At 41.6% G+C, this 24018-nt stretch overlaps 1 protein-coding gene across 3 annotated transcripts in view; it reads left to right on the forward strand.

Moving 5' to 3' along the window:
* Nucleotides 1-24018, forward strand: part of UNC79 (unc-79 subunit of NALCN channel complex) — a 161997-nt gene that overhangs the window by 48143 nt on the left and 89836 nt on the right. For all 3 annotated transcript variants that reach the window (XM_090272125.1, XM_090272127.1, XM_090272126.1), the window contains exons 10-19: nt 511-682; nt 2029-2259; nt 9653-9843; nt 10405-10528; nt 12404-12544; nt 14661-14882; nt 16869-17096; nt 19179-19320; nt 22249-22328; nt 22412-22560. In XM_090272125.1, the coding sequence (XP_090128251.1) occupies nt 511-682; nt 2029-2259; nt 9653-9843; nt 10405-10528; nt 12404-12544; nt 14661-14882; nt 16869-17096; nt 19179-19320; nt 22249-22328; nt 22412-22560 (1680 nt within the window). The remainder of the gene's footprint in view (nt 1-510; nt 683-2028; nt 2260-9652; nt 9844-10404; nt 10529-12403; nt 12545-14660; nt 14883-16868; nt 17097-19178; nt 19321-22248; nt 22329-22411; nt 22561-24018) is intronic.

Consider the following 24018-nt stretch of genomic DNA (forward strand, 5'->3'; position numbering starts at 1 on the left):
TGCCAACAGCACTGGAAGATATTGCTAGTTTTTGCTACCCCCTTGCCAATATTGGGTATTATTTTTAAAAACTACCATTCATTTAGCAGTTGACAAGGGAGTCTTCATTGCTCGTTTTTGGGTTTTTGAGTATACATATTGAATATTTTCCCAGTGGATACAAGTTCCTCAGTCTCTCCTTGCATCATACATTTGACGTCCACATGGCTTCACATTGGATACAGGGGAAGCGCTGACTTTCAGTGGGGTGGGCGGTGACCCGGAAGCCAGAAGGCATCAGTTCCACTTGATTCTACTTGATTGGAGGAAGTAGCCTCTTCATGCCTCAGTTTGTTCATCTTTAAAATGTGGGTGGAGCACCAAATAGCAAGGAAAGGAAATTAGGCTCCTTGGAGTAACCCCTGCCCATTTAACAGACGCCTGAGTACTCACGGGGTCATCGCTCTGAGTGGGTCATCGTCTAGCGTGTGTGTTCTGATAGGCCAGCTTAAACTCTCTCCTGTCGGGCAGCTTGTTGAAAGAGGCCGAGTTCCACGCTGAGCAGCGGGAGCACGAGCTGAACCGCCGGCGGCAGCTGGGCCTCTCCTCGTCCCAGCACTCCCTGGAGAACGCCGACTTCGATAACAAGGACGATGACAAGCCCGACCAGCGGCTGCTCAGCCAGTTTGGAATATGGTTCTTGGTGAGACGAGAAGTTGACCCTTCTCTGTTTTCTGATTTCTCATTCCAGCGTTACACCCAGGAGGGATTTCTCCTTCCTTTTTAAAGAACTTAAAGAGTAAACAGTGAAAAACCAACCTTAGCAATGGGACTCCGCACCCCAGGACAGTGGCAGTCGGCCCTGGGCTGCGCATGAGGTTTACCTGGGGCGGCTTTTAAAAAATGGCAGCACTCAGATGTCACACTAGATTCTTGGGAACCTTTAAGAAGCTCTCTGGTTCTTTCTGTTGAATAGCCAGTGTTGACACCTACTGTGGCAGGCTCTGGACGGTTTCAAATGCACCTTTTGACAGGAAACAAACGGTGAAATATTGGATTCAGTGTGATTCACAGATTATTCACATTTCATTGCCTTATATTGTACATGAAATTTTTCTTGAAAGTTCAGTCTCAGGGGAGCTTTTAAAAAAATAAAAATGTGTTGCAAGTCTGCCGATAGCCAAAAATTTATAGCCAAACCAACACAAAGAATTTGGTTGACATTGACTGAGTCAACGGGAACATTCCTTCAGTAAAGATCAGACATACAGATCCCAAGGTCAAGCCAGCTCAACTTGCCAGTTCTGCCAAGAAGCAGACTTTTGTTTTTTCTGCCCACGGGAGACACGAATGAAGTCTCCATGGTGATACATCTCTTCTATGCTTTCACTGGGTTACCTGAAAATTCTTTTTAAAAACCAAATTGGGATTTAATTGTTGATTTCACATGTCTCGTTCCTACAGCTTATTATCTCATGATACGATGACTACTATTATGAACGCTTTGAAGGCAAGGGTGGAGTTTTATCAATTTTTATAATTCTGAACCCTATTGCACTGCTCCATAAAAGATTATTTCAGGACGAACGAATGATTAGTTGCTTTAAAACGTCTGTTTATAACGTGGTGAATTCAGGGCTGGTGCTCTGACGTTTCAGAATTATTACTATTAGGAGTTCTCAGCTAAGTCTGAGCATGTTAGAACTGAAATGTGTATATAGGTAAGTTTTTCACTGAAGATGTTTATGAAGTTTCCCTTGGTAGACTTAACTTCCTAAAAGCATGTCTAGTGCAGATCATGTAGTATATTTCTTATAGGAGAAAAGGCCTATTGGAAGGCGCAGTCTTGAGGGGGAATGACTGCCACAGTCTCCCTCTCCTTGGAGAGGGACCCAGTTTCTCAGATAAGTGACCCCGATCATTTAGAAAACTGCCTGTTTCCCATGGATTACCTGGGTGCCCCCTTTCCTCTTTAACCGCTCAGTGAGCACGCAGGAACTGCGTCAGGACGGACGGGGCTGACGCAGGGTCTGCTCTGCCTGTTCCCAGGTGAGCCTCTGCACTCCCAGCGAGAATACGCCCACGGAGAGCCTGGCCAGGCTGGTGGCCATGGTATTCCAGTGGTTCCACGCCACGGCGTACATGATGGATGATGAAGTTGGGAGTCTGGTGGAGAAGCTGAAGCCTCAGTTTGTCACCAAGTGGTTGAAGACAGTGTGTGATGTTCGCTTTGATGTCATGGTCATGTGCCTTCTTCCCAAGCCAATGGAATTTGCCAGGGTAAGTGGAGGCCTTGCAGCGTGGGCCTGGCTGGGGAGGAGGGAGAAGCCCGCCTTTGCCAAGAGAGTGTTACCAGTGTCTTCGTATTGTAGGCAGTGCAGCGGTGAGTTTGGTTTCATACGTGTATCTAGGTGACGTCCTGCTTTGGTGTTGGCTTGGGATAGGGAAGAGTGGGGGGTGGATATGTGAGGCATCTTTAAGAATTTAAGGGAATGTTCTTTCCTGACACTGCTGAATATTTTTATTGAGAGGCAGGAAGAAAGAAAGCCTCTCTGTGAGGTTGCCAGAGTTCGGTCCTTTTCTGTTCCACAGTCTGTGGGAAGGCCAATGTTCGACTGCAGGCAGCTTCTGTGCTTTCCCACGTATTTCTGGAGGTAAATGTAGACATGCCCACCCTCCCCTTGGAATGCGAAAAGCTGTAGGAGCTGCCGAGACCTTTTATGGTTTTTCCTCTGGCTTATGGGACAGATTTCTGCGTGCTTTTCCTTTTGCTCTGTCACAGTAGACCCCAGGCTTCAGATATATGGCTGAGACGGTCCCATATTTCTTGACTATAATATAATTTGTGTCTAACCTAGAATCAGTTTTTGGCAGCAATATATTAATTTTTTTCAAGGTATTTTCTAAGGTGTGTGTGTGTGTGTGCGTGCGCGTGCGCACGTGGGTGTGATTTTTGTTTCTTTCAATGAGGTCTTGAGGCAATTTTCAGTTTAAATAAGACATTTAAGAATAAAACAGAACACAGACCACCTAAAGGTGTAGCTTTTATTAGAGTTTCAGAACTTGGGCATTCTTTGCATTTACCAAAATACACTTCCTTCTTCTTTGGTGCCACCTACTGACTCACATATACAATTGGATTTTTGCATACTGGAAATGCCCACTTTCCTGGCATTCTTTGACTGTGTTAATATGTCTTCTATTATTATTTATTTCTAAATAGTAGAGGGCTGGTGTGATCTGACTCTGGGAGGTAAGATGAAATGATTATGCTGGCAGGAAAACTCTTCTGACTTGAGTCCAGTGGTTGGGGGCCTGCTTATTAACTGGCAACAGACATGTTCACAAGAGAAAAGACAAAGTTTACACTTCTGTGCAGGATTACCCAGACTCCCACATACAAGGATTTTAGTACTCGAATGGGACGATATGGAAGGTTCCTTTGGGCTTTTTGATGCGAATGCCAATGGGAATGGCTTATGTGTCCCCAATGGCAGCTGAATTCCCTGGGAGTCTCCCTTTGGAGGGGGTTAAAAGTTTGGATAAGTTTTCTTTCTGTATCTTCTCTGGCTCAAATGTTTTCCGCTTTAAAATAACCCTTGTAACAACTCTGGGGGGTGAGTGGGTCGCCACCTTGCTCCCATGTGAAATTTCTCTAGAAGTTTCACTCAGAAAAGAAGCTAGGTCGGTTGCTGTGGAGAAAAGATTCGGGTTAGGAACTGCAACTAAGAAATCAGCAAAGGGGGACAAGAGCAGAGATTAGAACAAGGAAACAGAAAGAAAATGAAAGATTAATGGTTTGAGTAGACTCTAAACCTAGTTCTGAGTCCAGAAGGCAGCCGTTCAAGAAGATTTCTAGGTGTCGGGCTCAAAGCATCTTTAGGTGAGGGAGGGAGAATATCGGTGTCACAGTCATGGTCAGTTCCTGGAGCAGAGCAGATCACGGAGGGTGTGAGTGTTTGGTGAACTTCCTGAGTGGCCTGGACTCTTGCAGTAATAAGTCCACGGAAGTTCACGTCAAGTTGTGTTAGAATGTCCTGGGACTGGGAGGACCGGAGCCAGCCCCTGTGCTGAAACAAAGAGGGTGCGTCACCAGCCCTGCCCGGGATCGCGGGGTTCCCTATTATCCGAGGCAACGGAGGCCCGGCCGCCGGCAGCCTGCTGAGAACCGGTGAAACCCCCTTTGCCCCTTCCCCTCTCCCCTGAGCATTTCCCAGAAACCAGGACCATACATTTCCTGGCAGCCTTCCCTAATCACAGGACAGTGTTGTCTTGTAAACACCTGCACCCTGGACACCTGGAACCGGCCAGCAGGGTGACTCACACCCCTGGGGCTCTAGTCCACGCCCTGGTGCTGCAGTCTGTTTGGACTTGGCCCTCGGGATTGCAGTGTCTCCCTCCTAATGAAAGCCCTTAATTGGACTTTTCCGGCTCCGAGTCCTTTCTTAGTTACCTAACAAGTTGTCCTTCAGTTTACAGGGCTTTGGAGCGAGACAGCCTAGTTTCAACATGTATCAGGTTTAAGTTCTTAGTGACACCAAGTCAGCAGGGTAGGAGAAAGCTTGAAAGGATCAGTTACTGACAAACCGTAAAAGACAGCAAGGTCCAGTTTACAAAGTAGCTGAAAGACAGTGAATGGGGCTAGACATCTGATAATCCACACGGGAGGGTAATAGTTTAACATCGAAACATCCAATTTCTCTCTCTAATTACCTCCATTTTGATTGAAGATAAAGTAAGATTACTCTTGTTCACAAAATAAGTCTAGTCTCGTGAAATTTGGGCTGATTATTTATGTAAGTGCAGCAAGATTGGTAATTGATTACAAAGGCATTTTTAAGTTTGCTTTGCTGGAACTTTCATAAAGAATCTGAGATTGCACTTTCCAAAGCTTCTTGAGGTTAAAATGTCAAGCCAAGATGAAGTCACATACTTCATCTAAATTACAGATAGATTTGGGTGAATTTCTTTTTTCTTGAGGTCCCCAAAATATTCTAAGTTTTCTGGGCCTGCCAGGTAGTGACTCTTACTTGCCTGTAAGATGGGAATCCCATAAGCCAGGAACCAGGCTGGTTTTTCCAAGAGGGCTTTGTAACATTGGCATAACATTCAATCTTAGTTCTATAATTGAGTGAAAGCTTGAACTGCTCACTGCATGACAGCCAATAACTCAAGTGGCAAGGAGCTGGGGCAAGAAAAAGAGACTGTATTTGGAAAGCTGGCAAGCCAAGAAAATGGCAGACTAGCACCCTAAAGAACCATCTTGAGAAAGTACAGAATTCAGGTTTCTTCAGCGTCAGGGGAAGGGGGAAATGGGAGGATTTTGAGGGCAGGAAGTAATTGGTGACTGCAGATGTCATCTGGATATCAGCAAGGCTCCAAGGGGGATGGCAAAACTTTTTCGCTTTGGGTCAGCGAACTCAGTGGCTGTGGTCCCAGTCACAAGGTTCCTGTAGTTCTTTTGATAAACAATCATTATTTTTTTTATCCTTATCCAAGGACATGCTTGTTGATTTTAGACAAGGGAGAAGAGAGGGAGAGAGAGAGGGGGAAGGAAACATTGATGAGAGAGAGAAACATCAACTGGCTGCCTCTTGCATGTGCTCCAACAGCGGCCCGAACCCACCATCTAGGCAAGTGCCCTGCCCGGGAACCAGACCCACAACCATTTTGGTTTACAGGATGACGCTTCAACCAGCTGAGCCACACCAGCCAAGGCAAACAGTCGTTATTTTTGTACACACCTTCCTTTTCTCCTTAGGGTAGTAGTCTCGAGCAGCGAGGTTGCTTCAGCAATTCCTCGACTACAGGTTAGATTCCTTTATTGATTAAGAATATCTATGTGCAGGACTAAGCAGAAATCGCTAACTGACGGGTTATGGAAGCTGGGCAGGCTTGAGCAAGATGGAGTCAGAGAAATGAAGTATTTTATTCTGTTATAGTTCCTTAAAGCTTTCAACCTTAGTCATGATGTCAACCTTAGTTCCTTAAAACTGTCTGGTCATATCTCCTTCTAGCTACATTATTTTCAAATATGACATTCTAGTCAAAGCCTTGGTAATACAACCAATTTTTTTCAACTATGCCTTGTTACAAGGAGAACAGATTCTTACTGAACTTGTGTGAATAACTATGTTGTCATGAAAATAAGAATATTCAATAAAAGGTTCTGAATTACGGAGGGATCAAGTAGGGAGAAAAAGACAGGCTCAATTTTTGTTTACAAGGGTACAATTTAGTAAATTGTTGTGAGTTATAGATAACCTAAGGGCAAGCTTATATCTAGAAAATGAAACATTAAAGAGCTAGCAGTGTTCTAAACCAAAAACCCCATAAAAATTATCATCTCTCTTCATCAGTTCATTTAGTCCCATGTAATTAATTTTTGTTCTGCTTGATTTTGGGTTAGCAGTTTTATGGACCCATTAGCTTCTTCATTAGAGTTGTGGAATCCTTCCTCAGTCCAGCGGTATCGTCTTGTCAAGGAAAATGGTCTGGTCTATAGAAAAATTTTATAAGGGTTTATTTGAACCAGAATTTTGAGGACATGCCTGGAAGCAAAATCTCAATGGACTGAGAAAATGCTCCCGAGAATGGCAGTTTTGCAGTTTATTTTATACACTGAAATCGGAGGAAGAGGTGTAAAGAGAGGCACATGAAATCCACTGGTGCCAGATTAAGGGGGTGAGAGAAGATAAAGCAGGGAAATCTCCGGGGCTGTATAAGAAGCGAAATGTAAAGACACGTTCTTCTTTTAGGACATGGGTACAGGAGAGTTAACATTTACAGCACGTAGACATGGTATGTGAGCGCCAGGACAACAATGCAGGCTTCTTTGGTCTCTTGCTCTCCCGGCCTTGAGCTCTGGTGCTAGCGGTCTTGCCTTCAAGGGATCTGGAAAAGAAAATTACTCTGACATTTCAAAGGTATGTTATCTTAGATGCACAAGGACAGCAGACAATTTCAAAGGCAAAGACTGGCCTTTGTCAAGGAAGCTACGGGCTTAGGACGTGACTGCCCACCACCACCCACTCCTAGTTAGGAGTTTTTTTGTTCAGATCATTCCCTGTGGTTGCTTTTGGCCTTTGAGTCTGTGAGGCCGGCATGGGCTTGTCAGGTTTAGCGTGTGGCCCCTCTTTTGGTCCACAGTTAGAAGACAGCTGTTTTTATTGACCCAACAATGTTAGACTGATCTTATTTACCAAATCACGTGCACTTCGAAAAGATTTGGGTCACTTCCTATATTTCTTAGAATTCTGGGAATACTTAATTTATATAAGCTGTTATTTTTAAAACTTATTTAGATTGAGAGCTTTTGAAAGATTTTATAACATTTTTTGGACAGTGCCATCTGGAGGTAAGAAAATACCATATACACATAGCATACATATGTGAATATGTATCAATACCAATCAAGAGACATTATAGTAGAGATTGTCATAGTAATACAGGACCCTTAGTTTATGTGAGAGTTGGTTTTCATCTTCATCTCACTTTTATTTGATTTGTGTTTGTAGCAGATGGAACAAGTTGTTACCTGTCCATTTTAAGGGCTAAAGCTTATCAATATTTGTGGGGGAGACTGCTAATGTTTTTTATTTACCCTGATGTATAATCTCAGAGAGGCTGTTGTTCAACCTCAGGCAGTTGTTTGGGTTGACTGAGAAGTTATTTTTTAAAGGCTGAGGCGTGCTAGGAAGAAAGCATTGGAGGTTTGTTAAGGGAGGTGTTAACTGGAGCTTATCAGGAGAAGAAATAAAATTTCTCCTATTTTGAAAAGGGAGGCACTAGAAAAAGCAAAGTGCCCCTTGGGCTGAGAGCCAGAGTTATTCTTTACTCTAAATTTTTAATTGAATTTATTGGGGTGACATTGGTTAATAAAATTATATAAGTTTCACGTATAGAATTCTGGAATGCATCATCTGTATATTGAACTGTGTGTTCAGCACCCAAAGTCAAGTCTCTTTTCGTCACCATTTATCCCCCTAATACCCTCTTCTACCTGGCCCCACCCCCTTTCCCTCAGGTAATCATCATGCTGTTGTCAGTGTTCATGCGTGTTTTTTTTTATTTAGTCTCTTCACCTTTTTCACACAGCCCCCCAACGCCCCTCCCCTCTGACAGCTGTCAGTCTGTCTTCTATGAACGAGTCTGTTTCTATTTCGTTTGTTAGTTTGTGTTCGTTAGATTCCTCCTATGAGTGAGCTCATACGCTGCTTGTCTTTCTCTGACTGACGCATTTCACTCAGCGTACTGCTCTCCGGGTCCATCCCTGCTGCCACCAAGGGTAAGGGGTCCTGCTTTCTCACAGCTGCATAGAACGTACCCCAGCTTTTTAATCCACTCATCTACTGATGGGCACTTGGGCTGCTTCCGAATCTTGGCTATTGTATGAACATAGGGCTACATATATTCAGTCTCAATGTGGCTTCTTCTACACATCCGTGGTTACAAGATTTCCCTTCAGCTAGTCTTCGGTTGTTTATTCAGGTTGATTGCTCTATATTTTAGTTGTAATTCCAGTTTGGTCTTAGGAGGAGGCGAGTGTAACGTCCACCTATTCTGCCACCATCTTGGATCTAAAAATCCTTCTAAATATAAAAAATGTTTCCAAATAAAAGGATCTGTTGTCTGGCCGCAGGCAGTTTAGGATCTCCACAGGATATCTGCTTCAAAATGTGACTCAAAACCAATAGGCCTTTATGTGGTTTAACCATAAATTGTATGGCCAATGGCACCTCAACAGTGGTACCTACCCCGGTCTCATCATTATCTGTATGTGTGGCAACAACAACCCCAGAAATATAGTCACTTCCTGAAAATATGTAGTCGGTCACCTAGGATTTTGGCCAATATGATACCAAAAAGATATTTGAGCTTTAAATAAAATTGATTTGATTATTTTGAATAATCTAGAATCCTACATATAATAAACATATAAAATTAGATTCATTTAAAATAAGACAGTGTTTTACAAATTTTCTTACATAGTAAAGATTCAGAACTAATTAACCCTGTGTTACTTTGATATGTAGAATAAGAATTTAGGAATTTATCTAAAATTGGAATGAGAACTAAATTTGCGATTTTAATTTTTTCTGTACTAGCAAATTTACGTACTATCTTAATTAGTAAAAAACGCCAGTCAGCCTTTGAGCAACGTCAGGAAAAACATGGCGGTGGTACAGGCAGCCCAGGGAAAACCAGCCCCCTGCGCCACACCATTTTCCGTAATGAACACTCTTCAGTACAGAGTTTGTAGTGGTAGAAATTTGCTTTTCTCTTAAGTATCAGTGTAACGGCACATATTAGTAATGGGTTTGTAAAACTTTAGAAATAAGAATGATCCAGTAGTATTCCTGTTTGGAATACATCTTTGGAATGTTAATTCCTGTGTGATTTGGAGAGTCATCAGTAAAATAGTTCAAATTCAATTGTGATTGACAGTTGAATGTATTTATAACTATGTTTCCTCTTTGTTTTTGTTATGTAACTTATCGGTCCTGATGGTTTGTAGATTCTTCCAGATCTCACTCTAAGGATACTTGGCCCAGGATTCAGATATAATGGATCGTGGCCTCTCTCCGTGCCCATTTCCTGTAGGAAATCCTTGCGTGTAATCGTGACAAGTGCATTCTGTTCTTTTCTCCTGTGGCTGTGGAATCGCCATCAGGTTGGTGGATACTGGGACAAGTCCTGCAGCACAGTGGCTCAGCTGAAGGAAGGTCTTAACCGAATCCTCTGTCTGATCCCCTACAATGTGATCAGTCAGTCTGTGTGGGAGTGCATTATGCCGGAATGGCTGGAAGCGGTCAGAACAGAAGTCCCAGATAACCAGTTAAAAGAATTCAGGGAAGTATTAAGGTGGGTAAGTAGTTTAATGGAGTCACTGTAATTATAATGATATCTAATGTTTATTGAGCATGTATTGTGTGCCAGGCACTGTGCTAAGCATTTTATATAAATATCATTGACTTTTCAACAAAACCCTACAAAGAAATTTGAAGACCCACCTGAAACAGTTGCTATAAATTGTGCTAAGGTGATTTGGAATTGTTCAGAAAAGATTTTGTTCTTGTGGAATGAGAGATGCTTTGCTTTTTTCAAACAATTACAGTTTGGATAAAGTGGGAAATGCACAAAGGGAAAATGTTTTTAGATGCTGGGAAGCAACTCTCATTCTTTAGAAATGCAATTCCTTCTGTTAAGCCTAATGTATGAACAGTAATGTTACTACAGACATGTGAATTATTTATAAGATATCTATTCCAGTGACATAAGCTATTACTGTAAAATGAAACATACTAATAGTTCAGAGCGCAGACTAATCTAAAGCATTTGGCTTCCCAAATTACGTATTCAAAATGGAAAGTAGATCCTACTGTATGCCCATTAGTCGTTTATTTTTGTTGCTTTGCTTTCCAGCAAAATGTTTGACATTGAGCTCTGTCCTCTACCTTTTTCAATGGAAGAGATGTTTGGCTTTATTAGTTGCCGGTTCACAGGATACCCTTCCTCTGTGCAGGAACAAGCTTTACTGTGGCTTCATGTAAGTAAATGATACTTTCGATCATTTTGGGCACTAGTTCTTAGCCTATGAACTTCAGATCCCCAGGGGGAGGGCAGGGAGCTACTGCAGAGTCCATAAATCTATATGTTTGCTGAGTACCACCTGTAGACTAATAATTCATGTGCACAGATAACTACATTTCAGACACCTGTAGCTAAAGTGGTGATTTATCAAGAAAACACAAATTTATGTTGTACTGTTCCTGAATTCATAGTAGCTTTTGTCCCATGTGTATCTTTCCATCAATAGATACTAAGAGCATAATAATTGCTTTGTGGGATTCTCATAAATATTTTGATATTAAATAGGTCTTCTACTTGGGAAGGTTGAGAGCTACTGATTTAAGGAGTAGTTCATTCTGTTCACTCAGCCTAGAAATGACTTTCTGTGCCATTTTCATGTGAATTCCAGCTTATCTTTTAAAATCCAACTCAATAATGATCTGTGAAGTTTCCTGGTACTTTACCCCCGTCTCCCCATCAGAATTCATTATTCCTTCCCCCAGTATTCATACACGTTCTCTGTGTGAATTCTAGTTCTGTCTACTATTTTAGTTTACTTTTGTCTTTCCTCGTGATTATAAATGCCTCAAGGGCAGGGACCATGTCTTTTGTATTTTTGAATTCATTACTCACTTCATTCTTTCTTCTAAGCATCTGGTACATGTTTCGAATTTAGTGGATGTTCTTAAAAGTTTATTAAATTGAGTTGAATGCCGGATATAAAGTTTGGGAAGTTTCAGAAAAGGAGGAGAGAACCCGTGTTTAGATTAGCTATTGCTGTGGATACATGTTTTTCATGCAAAGGTGTGATCCTTAAAGCTTTTCAAGTTCTGAAGGTGCCTCTCTGTGTTCTAAACTAAGGAGCAATATTTTTCACAACTGATACAGAGTAAAGGGGGCGCTATATATTTTTAAAAGGTCACCTTTGGGACCTAGAATGTTAACTTTTCACCCCTAGGTAGGTTTCAATAAGATGCTTTCTCACTTTCTACAGATGGCTAGGTGGTGTTCCTTGGTTACGTGCCCTTTTAGCTGTGCCATCTGGGGACAGTGCTGTCACCTCTGTCCCCACCACAGCTACAACAGTTTACATGTTTTATGGATTGGGCTTTGCCATAGTTTTGGTTGGAAGACAGTGCTGCACTTGAAGGAGGATTAAGCCACTGGTCTAACCATCTGGGGAACAGAGTGAACGGTACAGTGATTGGCATTAGCTCATTGATTAATTGTGGAAACATTTCTAGAGCTCCTACGTGCCAGTCACTGTAATAGGCACTGGGATACATGTGGGATAAGAAAGGGTCCTTCCCTCATACTTCCTTTCTTCAAAGAGCTCCCAGTGGAAGAGATAGTGTCAACTAATCAAATACAATGCAAAGCAATGATTGCTCTAGTAAGGAAGGTAGAAAGTTCTAAGAAAGCCGAATAGAGGATGGATTAATTCTGTCTGAAGGAAGGAGGCATCTATTTCCCGAAAATTCATTGCACACAACTCGATCTTGGCAGGATACCTGAGCTTGCTCCAGGTAACCAGGGCGGAGGGGGCGCATTCACATGGGAGTGGGGAGGGACTGGGAGGTGAGTGCTCACAGCTTAGACTGGTCCAGGGGAGAGGTGATGAGCTAATGACCAGGTTTGCATAGGAAGCACGTGGTGCTGTATTGGATGTGGGGAGCATGGGGAATGTTGATTTCTTATCACAAACAATTGAGGGTGACTGTGTTGATAGACTATGTAGGTGGCTGAATGTTCTTATGTTCATAGTTCACTTTGGAAAAATGCTCAATGTAGTTATTTTTTTTGAATTCCAAAGTTTATATTTGGGGGGGATATATATGCCTTTTTTCCTCAGGTGTTATCGGAGTTAGACATCATGGTTCCACTTCAACTGTTAATAAGTATGTTTTCTGATGGAGTTAATTCAGTCAAAGAACTGGCAAGCCAAAGAAAATCAAGAGTCAATGAACTGGCAGGGAACCTTGCAGCTCGAAGGGTAATTATGGCCACAACTGTTTCTGTCTTAATTATTAAGCTTTTGTTGATTATAATGGGCCTAAAAGTAGCATCGTGCAAAGTTCTCTGAAAATGCTTTTCGTCTTCCCTCACTCTAAAGCCTCTTAAGCACATTAAATGTAGGGACCCTTAATCTAAGATGTGTTTGGTGTGGTCTATAATCAGTAAGTTACTGAGTTTTCATATTCTCTAATACATACCTATTAGCTTTCTCTCAACCTTGATGAAGTAAAGAAAAAAAGATTTTTGGGTACTCTTTCTTTGTCTTCTGGCAAATAAGAATTTTTTATCAGCTACTGAGCAGATCACTTCTTTCATCTGAGGGTGAAGAGTTGGATTTTTTTAAAAATTTTGTTTTGGGAAGGTATGATCCACTGGTGGTGACTAGGAGTGATTCTGTCACTGTGAGCCTGCTGAGGCCATTTTATTGGCCCCTGTGTGCCTTTTTGGATGAGAAAAGTCAATATAGTCCGGTTCAAAGTATATGAAAAATGTTGGACATTTTTGATACTTTTTCTGTGGAGGACCTGAGAGAGTTTCAGCTGATGTAATGACACTCTCAGACCATGATTAGTTTCGGAGAGGCTGACTAGCAACTCACGGTGGGCAAGGACTGTACCCAACTCTCTCCTTGTCAAGCCTCTTCATTATATTTTCCCTGTGGCATCCTGCAGCCCCCCCTGTCATTCTATCTGATACCTGGGGGTTAGAAAATATAACATGATCATGGGATCATGTTTTGTATTCAGTGCTTATTTAAAAACAGCAATAACAATCTGCCTCATAGGAACCAGCTGCTATTTATATATATATATATTTTTTCTTCTGTACCTTTAATATTGTGTTACTTCATTAGCGCTTTATCTGTGCAATGTATTCACAATTAATGACATCACAGAATTGCGTGAAGCAGTTGGGGAAGAGCTCATTAGCCTCATTTTACAACTACTTAACCCGAGCTTGAGTGAACTGAAGTGATTTCTCATAGATAAAACACTGATCGATATCCAGGTATTCTGATTCTTAATGGGGTACTCTTCTTTATTTCAAATATGGTGGTCATGGAGCTTGCTGGTTATTAGAGATCTTTAAGAGAGAAAAGATGATTTGAGAGTGATGTACAGGTATGTCAGTCAGGGTCCTGCCACAGAATTTATCCCAGTCGGTTCAGCGGAAGGGACTTCCATGGAAACTGCCTATAGAGTTATAGGAAAGATCAGGGGAGCAATAAGGGTTGGTGAACTGCTGGTGACCCAAAAATTCCATGGGAAACCATTATATCCCTAGGGCTGAAGGAACAAGGGAAAGGAGTTTCTGAAGCCCATTGGGAGCTGAAACTATATAGAAGAGCTGGCTAGAGGAGCTATGAGGTGATGGAGAGACTGTCAGAGATGTAGCATCAGAGCAGGCAAGGGGAGAAATAGTCCTACCTCCCTCTGCATCAGCTTCAGGTCTTCTGCTGGGGCCTTTCATTGGCTTAACACAGCTGGACGCCAGTCAGCAAGAGCCAGGAGTGTCTCAGTCCTTGGTATCCTTGGGTGCAGGTTCAGGGACGAGCAGGACAGTGAGAGCCTGGGGTGTGTGTGTGGGCTGGGGGGGTTGACACCTGGGGAATGCCTAGTAAACAAGTTTGACATATGTAGTTTTCCCATGACAGTTTAACAGTTACAATACCCAGAGTCCATTCTTCTTTAAACAGCCATGACAATCTGACCTTCTGTGCTTATAGTTCTAAAACTGATCTTGCAACATTTTACTTTTGTAAGTTCTCATTTTTTTTAGGTTATGGTTTTAGGTAGTGCGAACAATTTAGTTTAATTGGAAATGTTTGCTGGGGTGAAAAAGATAATGATAAAGACAGCTGCCTTTCTTCTTCAGAGTGCCGATGTTTTATTCATCTGGCAGAAAGTTTGGATAATTTTGTTTCTTATTTTTATATTTTGAAGAGATTTATAGTATTTGGAAATATTAATGCTATTGGTTAAGAAAGGAAATCAGTGTGACAGCTGGAAATACATTCCACAGTCCCCAATATTTTATAGAGCCTTTTGAGCCTCTGCAAGTTCATTTATGTGTGTTGATCTTCTTTCTTCCAGGTGAGTGTTGCCTCTGATCCTGGTCGGCGAGTTCAGCACAATATGCTGAGTCCGTTTCATAGTCCTTTCCAGAGTCCATTTCGGAGTCCTATGCGTAGTCCTTTTCGTAGCCCTTTCAAGAATTTTGGACACCCAGGAGGAAGGACTATTGACTTTGATTGTGAAGATGATGAAATGAATCTAAATTGTTTCATCCTCATGTTTGATCTTCTCCTGAAGCAGGTAGCTGAAGCATGAGCTTCCTTTAGTTCAGAAGTGAAGGGTGAGGAAAGCATTGTATAGTGATTTTTTTCTGTGTTGGACATCTTCACACTTACTGAAATGGTGCAGTGTTACTCAAGACATTTCTCAGACTCCTTTGGAAATTTCCTAAAGAGCCTGAAAAGTATTTGTATGAATATCTGCAATGATATTGACATATGATAATGGATATGAATTTGAGAAATATCATAGCATCATTAGAATTGATTCTGTTGAACAAATTTGGTGAGCAAACTGGGTAATGCTTTTGTTGGGAATAGCAAGTTACAATTCTGTTGTGATTGGCTGATTTTAATATAATTTAAAAATTGATTTTTGAAGGTAATTTAAAAAGGTTTGGTCAGGGGAACATTTCTTCATAACTTTATTTTGAAATAATTTTAGACTTGCAGAAAAGTTGTAAGAATAGTACAAAGAATTCCCAAGTACTTCTACCCTTAATTCTTCAGATGTTAACATTTAGCACATTTATTTCTTGCTCTCTTATTCTGTATATGTATGTATAGATTTTTTAATGAACCATTTGAAGATAAGTTGCAAACATGATGTCTCTTTATCCTTAAAATTTCAGAGTGTATTTTTCTAAAAAATAAGGACATTTTCTTACATAACCACATAAGATGATTAAAATCAGGAAATTAATATTGTCACAATACTATTATCTAACTTACAGAAATCATTCATTTTTAAGATTAATATCACAATCACCTTTATAACAAAAGAAGGAGATTGTTTTTGATTGAGGACACAATCCAACATCGCTTATTGCAATTATTTCTCCTGCCTCATTAGTTTTATTCCAAGATAGTTCTTCAGTCTTTGTTTATCTTGATATTTTAAAAGAGTCCAGTTATTTTGTAGACCATCCCTCAATTTGTCTCTCTCTCTCTCTCTCTCTCTGTTTTTTTTAATGAATCGATTTGGCTTGAGCATTTTTTGGAAGTAGAACCACAGATGTGATGTGGTATTCTTTGCAGTGCCTCATGTCAGAAAACATATGACATCGTAATGTCCCCTTATTGGTGGCGATAACTTGATGAAGGTTATTTCTGCAAATGATGACTAGAAAGTCATCATTTTTTTGTAATTAATAAGTAACTTGCAGAGAGATATTTTAAGCCTGTGAGATTTCCTGTTTTTCATCAGACTTTTACCTACTAGTTTAGCATCCCTAAATGATTCAGGTCAGAATCAATTAGTACTATGATGGTTATTAAAAGATAATTTTCTGTTTCCATCATGAAAAAAAATTTTATTAGTTGGCATTTTACTGAAGGAACAATTTTCCCTTATCTCCCATTTATGTATTTATTTGTTTATCTACTTATACCCTCATGTACTCATGGATTATTATTTTATTCAGTGGGTTAAAATCTGTTGCTATGATTATTTATTTTGATGCTTATATTAGCCTGTATTTGGACAGTGGGAGTCTCTTCAAGTTGGCTCCTGTGTTCTTTCGACATGGTCCCATCATTCTTTGAACACTTCCTTAATTTCTGACCTGACAAGATATTCTAGGTTCATTTTATATATTTTTTGCCCCAACCCTGAAACCAGCCATTTCTCCAAGGATCCCTGGTTCCTTTTAGTGGATAATGGCATTTAGAAATCAAGATCCGACCACTAGATGAGGAGCAGCATTTTTTAAATGTGTAAAACCTCACAGAGTGATAAGGGTAAAAAACAGCTCTTTTTAAAATGTCCTATGTTATTTTATAAAGAATTATCATTACTTTGCCTTGTGTTTATATTCTTTTTCAAAGAATCCATGGAAATCAATGTATATTCATGGTCTATAAACCTTACCATCTTTAAATAACTTAATATTGTCAGTTAATGAAAATTGTCCCCAATTAGTGTGCCAATGGAATAATGGACAAAAGGACCAAACTCCTTCTTCTTCTCCTTTTTTTTTTTTTTTTTTTTTTTTTTGGTGTCTTTCAGATGGAGTTACAGGATGATGGAATTACGATGGGTCTAGAGCACAGCTTATCAAAGGACATTATGTCCATTATAAACAATGTCTTCCAAGCCCCCTGGGGGGGCTCCCACACCTGCCAGAAGGAAGAAAAAGCAACTGAGTGTAACTTATGTCAGTCTAGTATCCTCTGCTATCAGCTTGCTTGTGAACTCCTGGAGAGACTGGCCCCTAAAGAGGAAAGCCGGCTGGTGGTAAGCAGTTGAAATGAGGTGGCCCGTGTCTAACAGTAATAAAGGCTGCAGTAGCCTGTGAAATGGAGTCTTGCCCCGGCGTTAGCTTATGCTCCATGCCGGGTGATACGTGAGACTACATGAAAAGAAACTTTTCCTGTTCCTCCTACCAACTCAGGCTCCTGAAAAGTATATACGATGAAGCTACATTACGTACAGTTATTTTTCTTTTAGCTCTTAAGTTTTATTTTCATGGTGGCCAGTGTGGTTTTTTTTTTTTTTTAAATAGCTATTTATTTATTTATTTTCTCTCTATACAATTCTTGAGTGAGATCTTGAGTGGGTTTGTAGCTTTCCCATTCATGCAATTTCCTAAATACAAAACTTTACTAGTATCCATGAAACAACTTTTATCAAAAAGCCATGTCTCAAAGTTTGGAGGACAGTGAATGCTACAAACCTACGTAACAAATATTAAGCAAGTTGGCCAAGGATGCCCGGCACGGCTCGGTAACCTCAGTTGGTAAAACACATTGACTTCGTCAGCAGCCAATAAAATCTTTATTTTATTTTCTGCTTTCCAAGAAAATTATTTACATGAGAAAAGCTCATACATAGCCCGTATCAGCTGCTCTGCACATTGGTTATTTCCTATTTAGTTTATTTTCCACCTAAGTTGCCACATCACCGAAATACCTGTATGCCATCAGAGCTAGAATTATTTAAGCCAGTATTTGCCACCTTTTCTTTTTCTTCCTTCCCCCTAATGTTTGTCCAGGTATCGGGTGACTCAAAACCTTTTTTTTTTTTTTTTTTTTGAGGTATAGCGTACAAGCGGTGAAGTTTTTCCGCTTTTTAAATACCGGTCAGCCCACCTAACTCATTAGTGCTGCCTGTCACAAAATAACATCCCTATAATATTATCTTTTAATGTTGTCCTTGGGTACTTACTATAAAACAGTCACCGAATGTGGAGGTGAAGCTGAAGAAGTTCGTTTTCCTCTCTCGAAGTCTTATGGGGGAGATGCTTGTCAATAAAGAGGGCTCTGTCCCAGAGCCCGTGGGCCACACCGTGCCCGTCAGCCGCCTTAGCGCTTCGGTTCTCATCTGGGGACACGCAGGATGGGCTGCAGGAGGCTTAGGCTGGTATGCTTGACAGGTGCCAACAGTCCCTGTCCTTTGGAGAGTGACACCAGCAGCACAGGTTGCTGGGTATGTGTGGGAAGATCCCTGTAGCAGGAAATGTCACTGTATTGAACTTGATGAAACCCAGTTTATAATGTGACTGTTGTACAATCAATTCCCACAACTTTTTCGTCTTCCAAAACTGAAACTCTATACTCATTAAACAATTCCCCTCTGCTCCCCTTTCCGCCTAGGCCCTGGAAACCACCATTCTATGTTCTCTTGCTGTGGACTCATATAAGATACCTCGTATAAGTGGCAAACTCGTATGAGATATGAGATATGGTATCATACAGTATTTGTCTGTTTTGTAGTGGGCTTATTTTACTTACCATAACATCTAAAAGGTTCATCCATGTTTAAGCACGTGTCAGAATTCCCCTTTTCAAGGCTGAATAATATTCCATTGCATATATGTACCATACTTTGTCTGTCTATTAATCTATGTATGGATACTGAGTTCTCTTTAACTCATATGTTATAGCAATTTCTTATTCCTAAAATTTTGACTTCTCCAAACAGTTGATATTTATATTTTAAACACTGATGTGAACCCCTTACTATCCCCTGCTAATTAAGTAGTTATTGAACAAAACGTACATGGATTGGGATCACTTGGTGAGTAGGACATGATCACAGGGATTAAAGCAGAGATGGGAAAGCAGGCCTAAGAAGATTTAACAATGTTTTTGATATTTTCCCATATTAATTTCAAAGGAATGAAAATGTTTCATTAACAGCCAATCCAAATTTCCACTAACCATTAATGGAAATAAGCTTAAATCCCTTCCGATGCCGGTGCCTCTGCCCCCCGGGATTTAGAACAGGGCTGGGGCCCAGAAGGCACTCAGTCAATCTAGAACATTCTTTACACCCCTAGAGAGCTGCTCACTGGGCCACTTGTCATATTTATTTCAGGAGCCCACAGACAGCCTTGAGGATAGCCTCCTTTCTTCCAGAGCGGAGTTTATTATAGGCCCTGAAGGTGAAGAGGAGGAGAACCCACCTACCGAGCACGGGGAGAACCCAGGCAACCGCACGGAGCCCATGGAACCTGCTGGTAGGTGAACTCTGGCTGACGGGAGGCAGCTGTGTGCACGTCCCAGCCCAGCGTTCAGAACCGTGGCTTCTTAGATTACCACTGACTTACACAAGTTCAGACCTGGCTTCCTTAGTATTGACCTGTGCAAACAAGTCATTTCCCCCGAGACTGTGACCTGAACAGACCCAGGCTGTGTTTCTAGTGGCACAGAGGTCACTGAGCATCTTTCTGGCAGCAGGAACTTGTTATCAATAAAACCCCGCTGTGTTAGTGTATCGTGTTCTCTGTGCAGAAGTGGCTGGGAACCAGGGTGAGTGGCTGAAGTGGAGGGTGTGACGCTCTCGACAGCCACTTGGGGCATTTGGCCAGAGCAGAGTGTGTTGGGACAGAGGCGATGGAACTTGAGCTCTGGACAGGCTCACTGCATAACAGCTGTGCAGTTTGCGCTGTAAGGCTCGTGGGGTCCGCTCAGAGCTGGGAGTGGGGATGGCCTCTTTCTAGTTGCTTACAGGCTCTGTGTGGGCTCCCTGGGGACAGCATGGTGGCAGGCAGGCCTGGAATTGCACTCAAGCTTTTCCCACGCTTACGGAGTTTCAGAAATGAGGGCATGATGCCCAGTGCCTCTGGGAAAGCCTGCTTTCTAGCTCTGCACTGCGGCACTCTGGGAATCTGTAAGGACCTGGAACAAACCTGAGGAGCTTTGAATCTCCTTGGGATGCTTCCACTATCCTGAAGTGTTAAAATACCTAGCTGGTGGTCCCTGGGAGGCCCGCCCCCAGTACCAAAGTTTGGGGAGCGTGGGCTTTCTCTCATGCCCTCATGAGCAGCCAGTCTTGTTATGTGACTATTGTTTGAGGTTCATTGCAGGTCCTGGAGGGTCACGTTCAGACCAAGGTAGCCAGAGCATTACTAACAAGTGCTTGGTTGGAGCTAACTGCTTCTGCATGGATTGTATAAACAGTCAGTTGAGTGTCACTATCCCAGCTCACACTCAAACTATTGAAACTGAGACTTGAAGGAACACCGGAGATGACCCACTTCGTTGGCTTTCAGCATGTACTTGGAGTTGTGCAGGCTCTCTGTTCTTTCCTTTGGACCTTCCTTATTTGGGGTGGCAATGGGTAGGAAGACGTGGGTAAATGACAAAGACTCAGGCTGCCCAGCCTGCTTCAGCCAGACCGCTCTGACTTGCTCTGTTTCACATGTGGGAGCTCTATGTAAGAGTCTCTTTGAACAGAGTATCCCACAGGAAAGAATTTGAAACCCGCTGATTCTAGTTTGGCCTTCTCACTTTACAGGTGAAGAAAATACAGCTCCGATGAGTTAAATGACTTGTCTCTTGTGATGTAGCTTGTATTATTCATTCCTAGCTTATGCTTTTTATCATGCTGCCAAAATGGCATGGGGCACCTGGGTCATCTGAAGAGTTGAAACAAAACAAAATGAATGAGCTTTGCCCACCTACTCCCAACTCGGGGTATATCTGAGGTGGGGGTGGGCGGTCTGTGAACTGGGATATCCAGATATTGTAGAACAGTTAGTGGCAGGGAGGAGGCTAGAACCGAGTTCTCCTAGTTTACTTGAAAATAATTATACTAGCTGAGGCCCAGGCCCAGGCTGCGCTGATGTCTAAGGAAAGCAAGGATTTCACTTATGATCCAGTAGCCTTTTCTCTTTATATGCAAACAGATTTTTAAACCTACAATAGTGCACAAGTCAATTAACTGCCACTTTTATTTATATGTGACATTTTATTTGAACAGTGCTTATTTTTATAAATGACTCTTTTCCTTCCCTAATTGTTATAAGCTTCACTTGTTTAAACCTTTGATCTATACATCTTCCCCAGACATGTACTCAGACTCCTGTTACAGCTTGTGGTCCATTTTCCTTCTGTTCTTCTCTGCTGCCTTGCAGGATACAGTGATAAATTGTCTCCTCGGGGAGGTCTCCATTAATTTTCTTTCAAAGGCAGCCTTCCCTGCGGCTCAGTGCCCCAATCCTACTTCTGGCATGGTCCTGAGCTCGTCTCTCAGAGAACAAACGGGTGCTCTATCCCCATGTTCACTGATTTCTCTTTCCTTTTAGAGTATTTACTGTTTCTGCATCTCGTGGCCTGGTGCCTAGTTTTTCTAGCAGTCAGATACCTCCTCCATTGAAAACGTTTAAAAACTTTCACACTAGACAAAATAAGAGTCGAGTGCAGATTATACGTATTTAAAATACATTTGGGTGGAAGATCTCCAATAAACTGTCTAGGGTATACGCCAAGAGGATTTGACTCACATTGTTTCTGATCCTAGGAATTGCCAAAACTTATAATGATGATTTGGCAACATTTTACACTAGTTTCTGGTTAACTTGTGAATTCTTTCTAGCAGGCCTCATGTCACCATTTACTACAGAAACAAAGATTTTAGAGACCCTCATAAGAAAATAAAGACATGCCCTGATTTGTATATACTCAACATCTTTAAAATGTTCCCTTTTTGTGCCCATCCATGGGATAAATCCCTCCCTAGGTGCCAAAACAACTTGAATACCACTCTTCACTACCTGCTTATCTTCCTTTCAATTAGGAAAGCAGATAGACCTAGCCAGGCCCCCCCCACCCCCCACCCCCCACCCCCCGGGTAGCAGCAGAACTAGCAGCCCACAGAGGGACGGGGCAGGGCTGAGGTCACTTCAGGGAGCCAAAGACATCCTAGTCCATGACGGACTGCACGGTGGACAATGGAAGCGGGGAACCCCAAATCTCGGCTTCCTTCACTTGCGTCATAGAAATGGTGTGTGCTAACAAAACAAAACAGAAACCATCACACACTTTTCAAATGTATATATTCTATGTCTGTTTTTACTCCCCTGGGCTTTTTGGTCTCGATCAGGTCACGAACCGTCGGGGAAAGGAGGAGTTAGGCTAACCTTTGCGCAATTCTCTCCTCACAGCAGTCAAGAACGATACGGAAAGGAAGTTTTGCTACCAACAGCTTCCGGTAACTCTGAGGCTAATATACACCATTTTCCAGGTATACTTTTCGAATAATTGAGTTTTCAGTTTGGCAGTATTGCTATTTCGGTTAACTCAGTAACCATGTGGTTCTTTGCGTAGGAAATGGCAAAGTTTGAAGAGCCAGACATTCTTTTTAATATGCTCAATTGCCTGAAGATTCTCTGTCTACACGGACAGTGTTTATACACTGCTAGAAAAGATCATCCTCAATTTTTAGCCTACATTCAGGATCATATGTTGATTGCAAGGTATGTCTTCCTTTTTTGTTTATAATGTTAGGCTTTAGCTGTGAAAATTCAAGTTAGAATAAGACTTGCCTACTCATTTGGCTTATTTTTCTTAGCCAGGACAGCCTAATCACCTATGGCTACTACTTTTATTTCTTTTATTTAGTTTAATTATTAAGTATGTCAATATGAGTGATAGTAATTTTTTATGCTAGATACTATAGAAATAGAAAAGGCAAAATAAAGATTGTTTTATGCCTTTCAGTTGTTAGATGGCTTAAGAATATAGGTTGGGACCCACGTGTGAAGGACCTTGAAGACAGAGATTGTTTTATAATGTGTGGACATCTACGGAAGATCTTAAAACAATGACCAGGGTCAGAGTTGTACTTTAATAGCACGAGTATGGAGAAAAGAGAGATCCTTGGGAACCGCCCTCATTGAAATGAGTGCAAAGACATGGTGTGAGGGTGTAAGGAATGTCAAGATGGAACTTTCTTCTGGGAAGTTTGCTTGGAAAGGAAGGGAAAGAGCGTATACTGGGTTGGCCAAAAATTCATTCTGTTTTTTCTGTACGATGGCTCTAGTAGCGCTTAGCTGTCTTTAACTTCATCTGAAATAGTTTTGTTAGATCGCATTGTGACAGCCAGCATAGCAGCGTGCATTTACAAAAGACTTCTCAAAACTGGTGAATTTCTGTGTAGCCATTTTAATATTGAAGACGGAAGAAAATACGCAACATTTGTGGCATAGTATGTTTTATTATTTCAAGAAAGGTAAAAATGCAACTGAAATGCAAAAAAAGATTTGCGCAGGATGTAGAGAAGGTGCGGTGACTGATGGAACGTGTCATATGTGGGTTGTGAAGTTTTGTGCTGGAGATTTCTTGCTGGACGATGCTCCGTGGTGAGGGAGCCCAGTGTGAGTGGATAGTGATCACGTTGAGACATTAACTGTGAGTGACCGACGTTATACTGCGCGAGAGACAGCTGACAGACTCTCAAGTATCTAAATCCATAATGTTATTTGTGAAAATAAAAAACATGTGTTTTATTTTACGGAAAAAAAAAACTAAATGGACTTTCTGGCCGATACTTAGAGGGAAAAAGGAGTGGACGTTGAGGATTTTTAGGAGAAACATCTGAACATATTTAGGCCGGTAGAAAAGAATCAGAGGAAAGGGAGTCGTTGCTGGAAGCAGGTCCTGGAAGGCAAGAGTCTTCATTCAAGAACAAAGGGTGGGTGGAAAAGAGGAGGGATGCTCTTTCCTTTGAAAGGAGATACATTTTGAGGAAATCAGAAAGAAAGTGTTAAGGGGAGTTCCTAATAGATGACTGAAACCTTAAGAATAGTGGGTGCCGCTGTCTTCTCCTGAGGGGGAGGGGATAGAGGTTGGGTTGGGAGCTTGAGGAACGTGGAATAAAAGACTAGAACAGCCGACGGGAGGAAATCAGCAGGGCACCAACAAGAGCTAACCAA

This window comes from Furipterus horrens, unplaced genomic scaffold (assembly GCF_987537825.1).
Source record: "Furipterus horrens unplaced genomic scaffold, mFurHor1.1.pri manual_scaffold_3, whole genome shotgun sequence".
NCBI classification, from domain to species: domain Eukaryota; kingdom Metazoa; phylum Chordata; class Mammalia; order Chiroptera; family Furipteridae; genus Furipterus; species Furipterus horrens.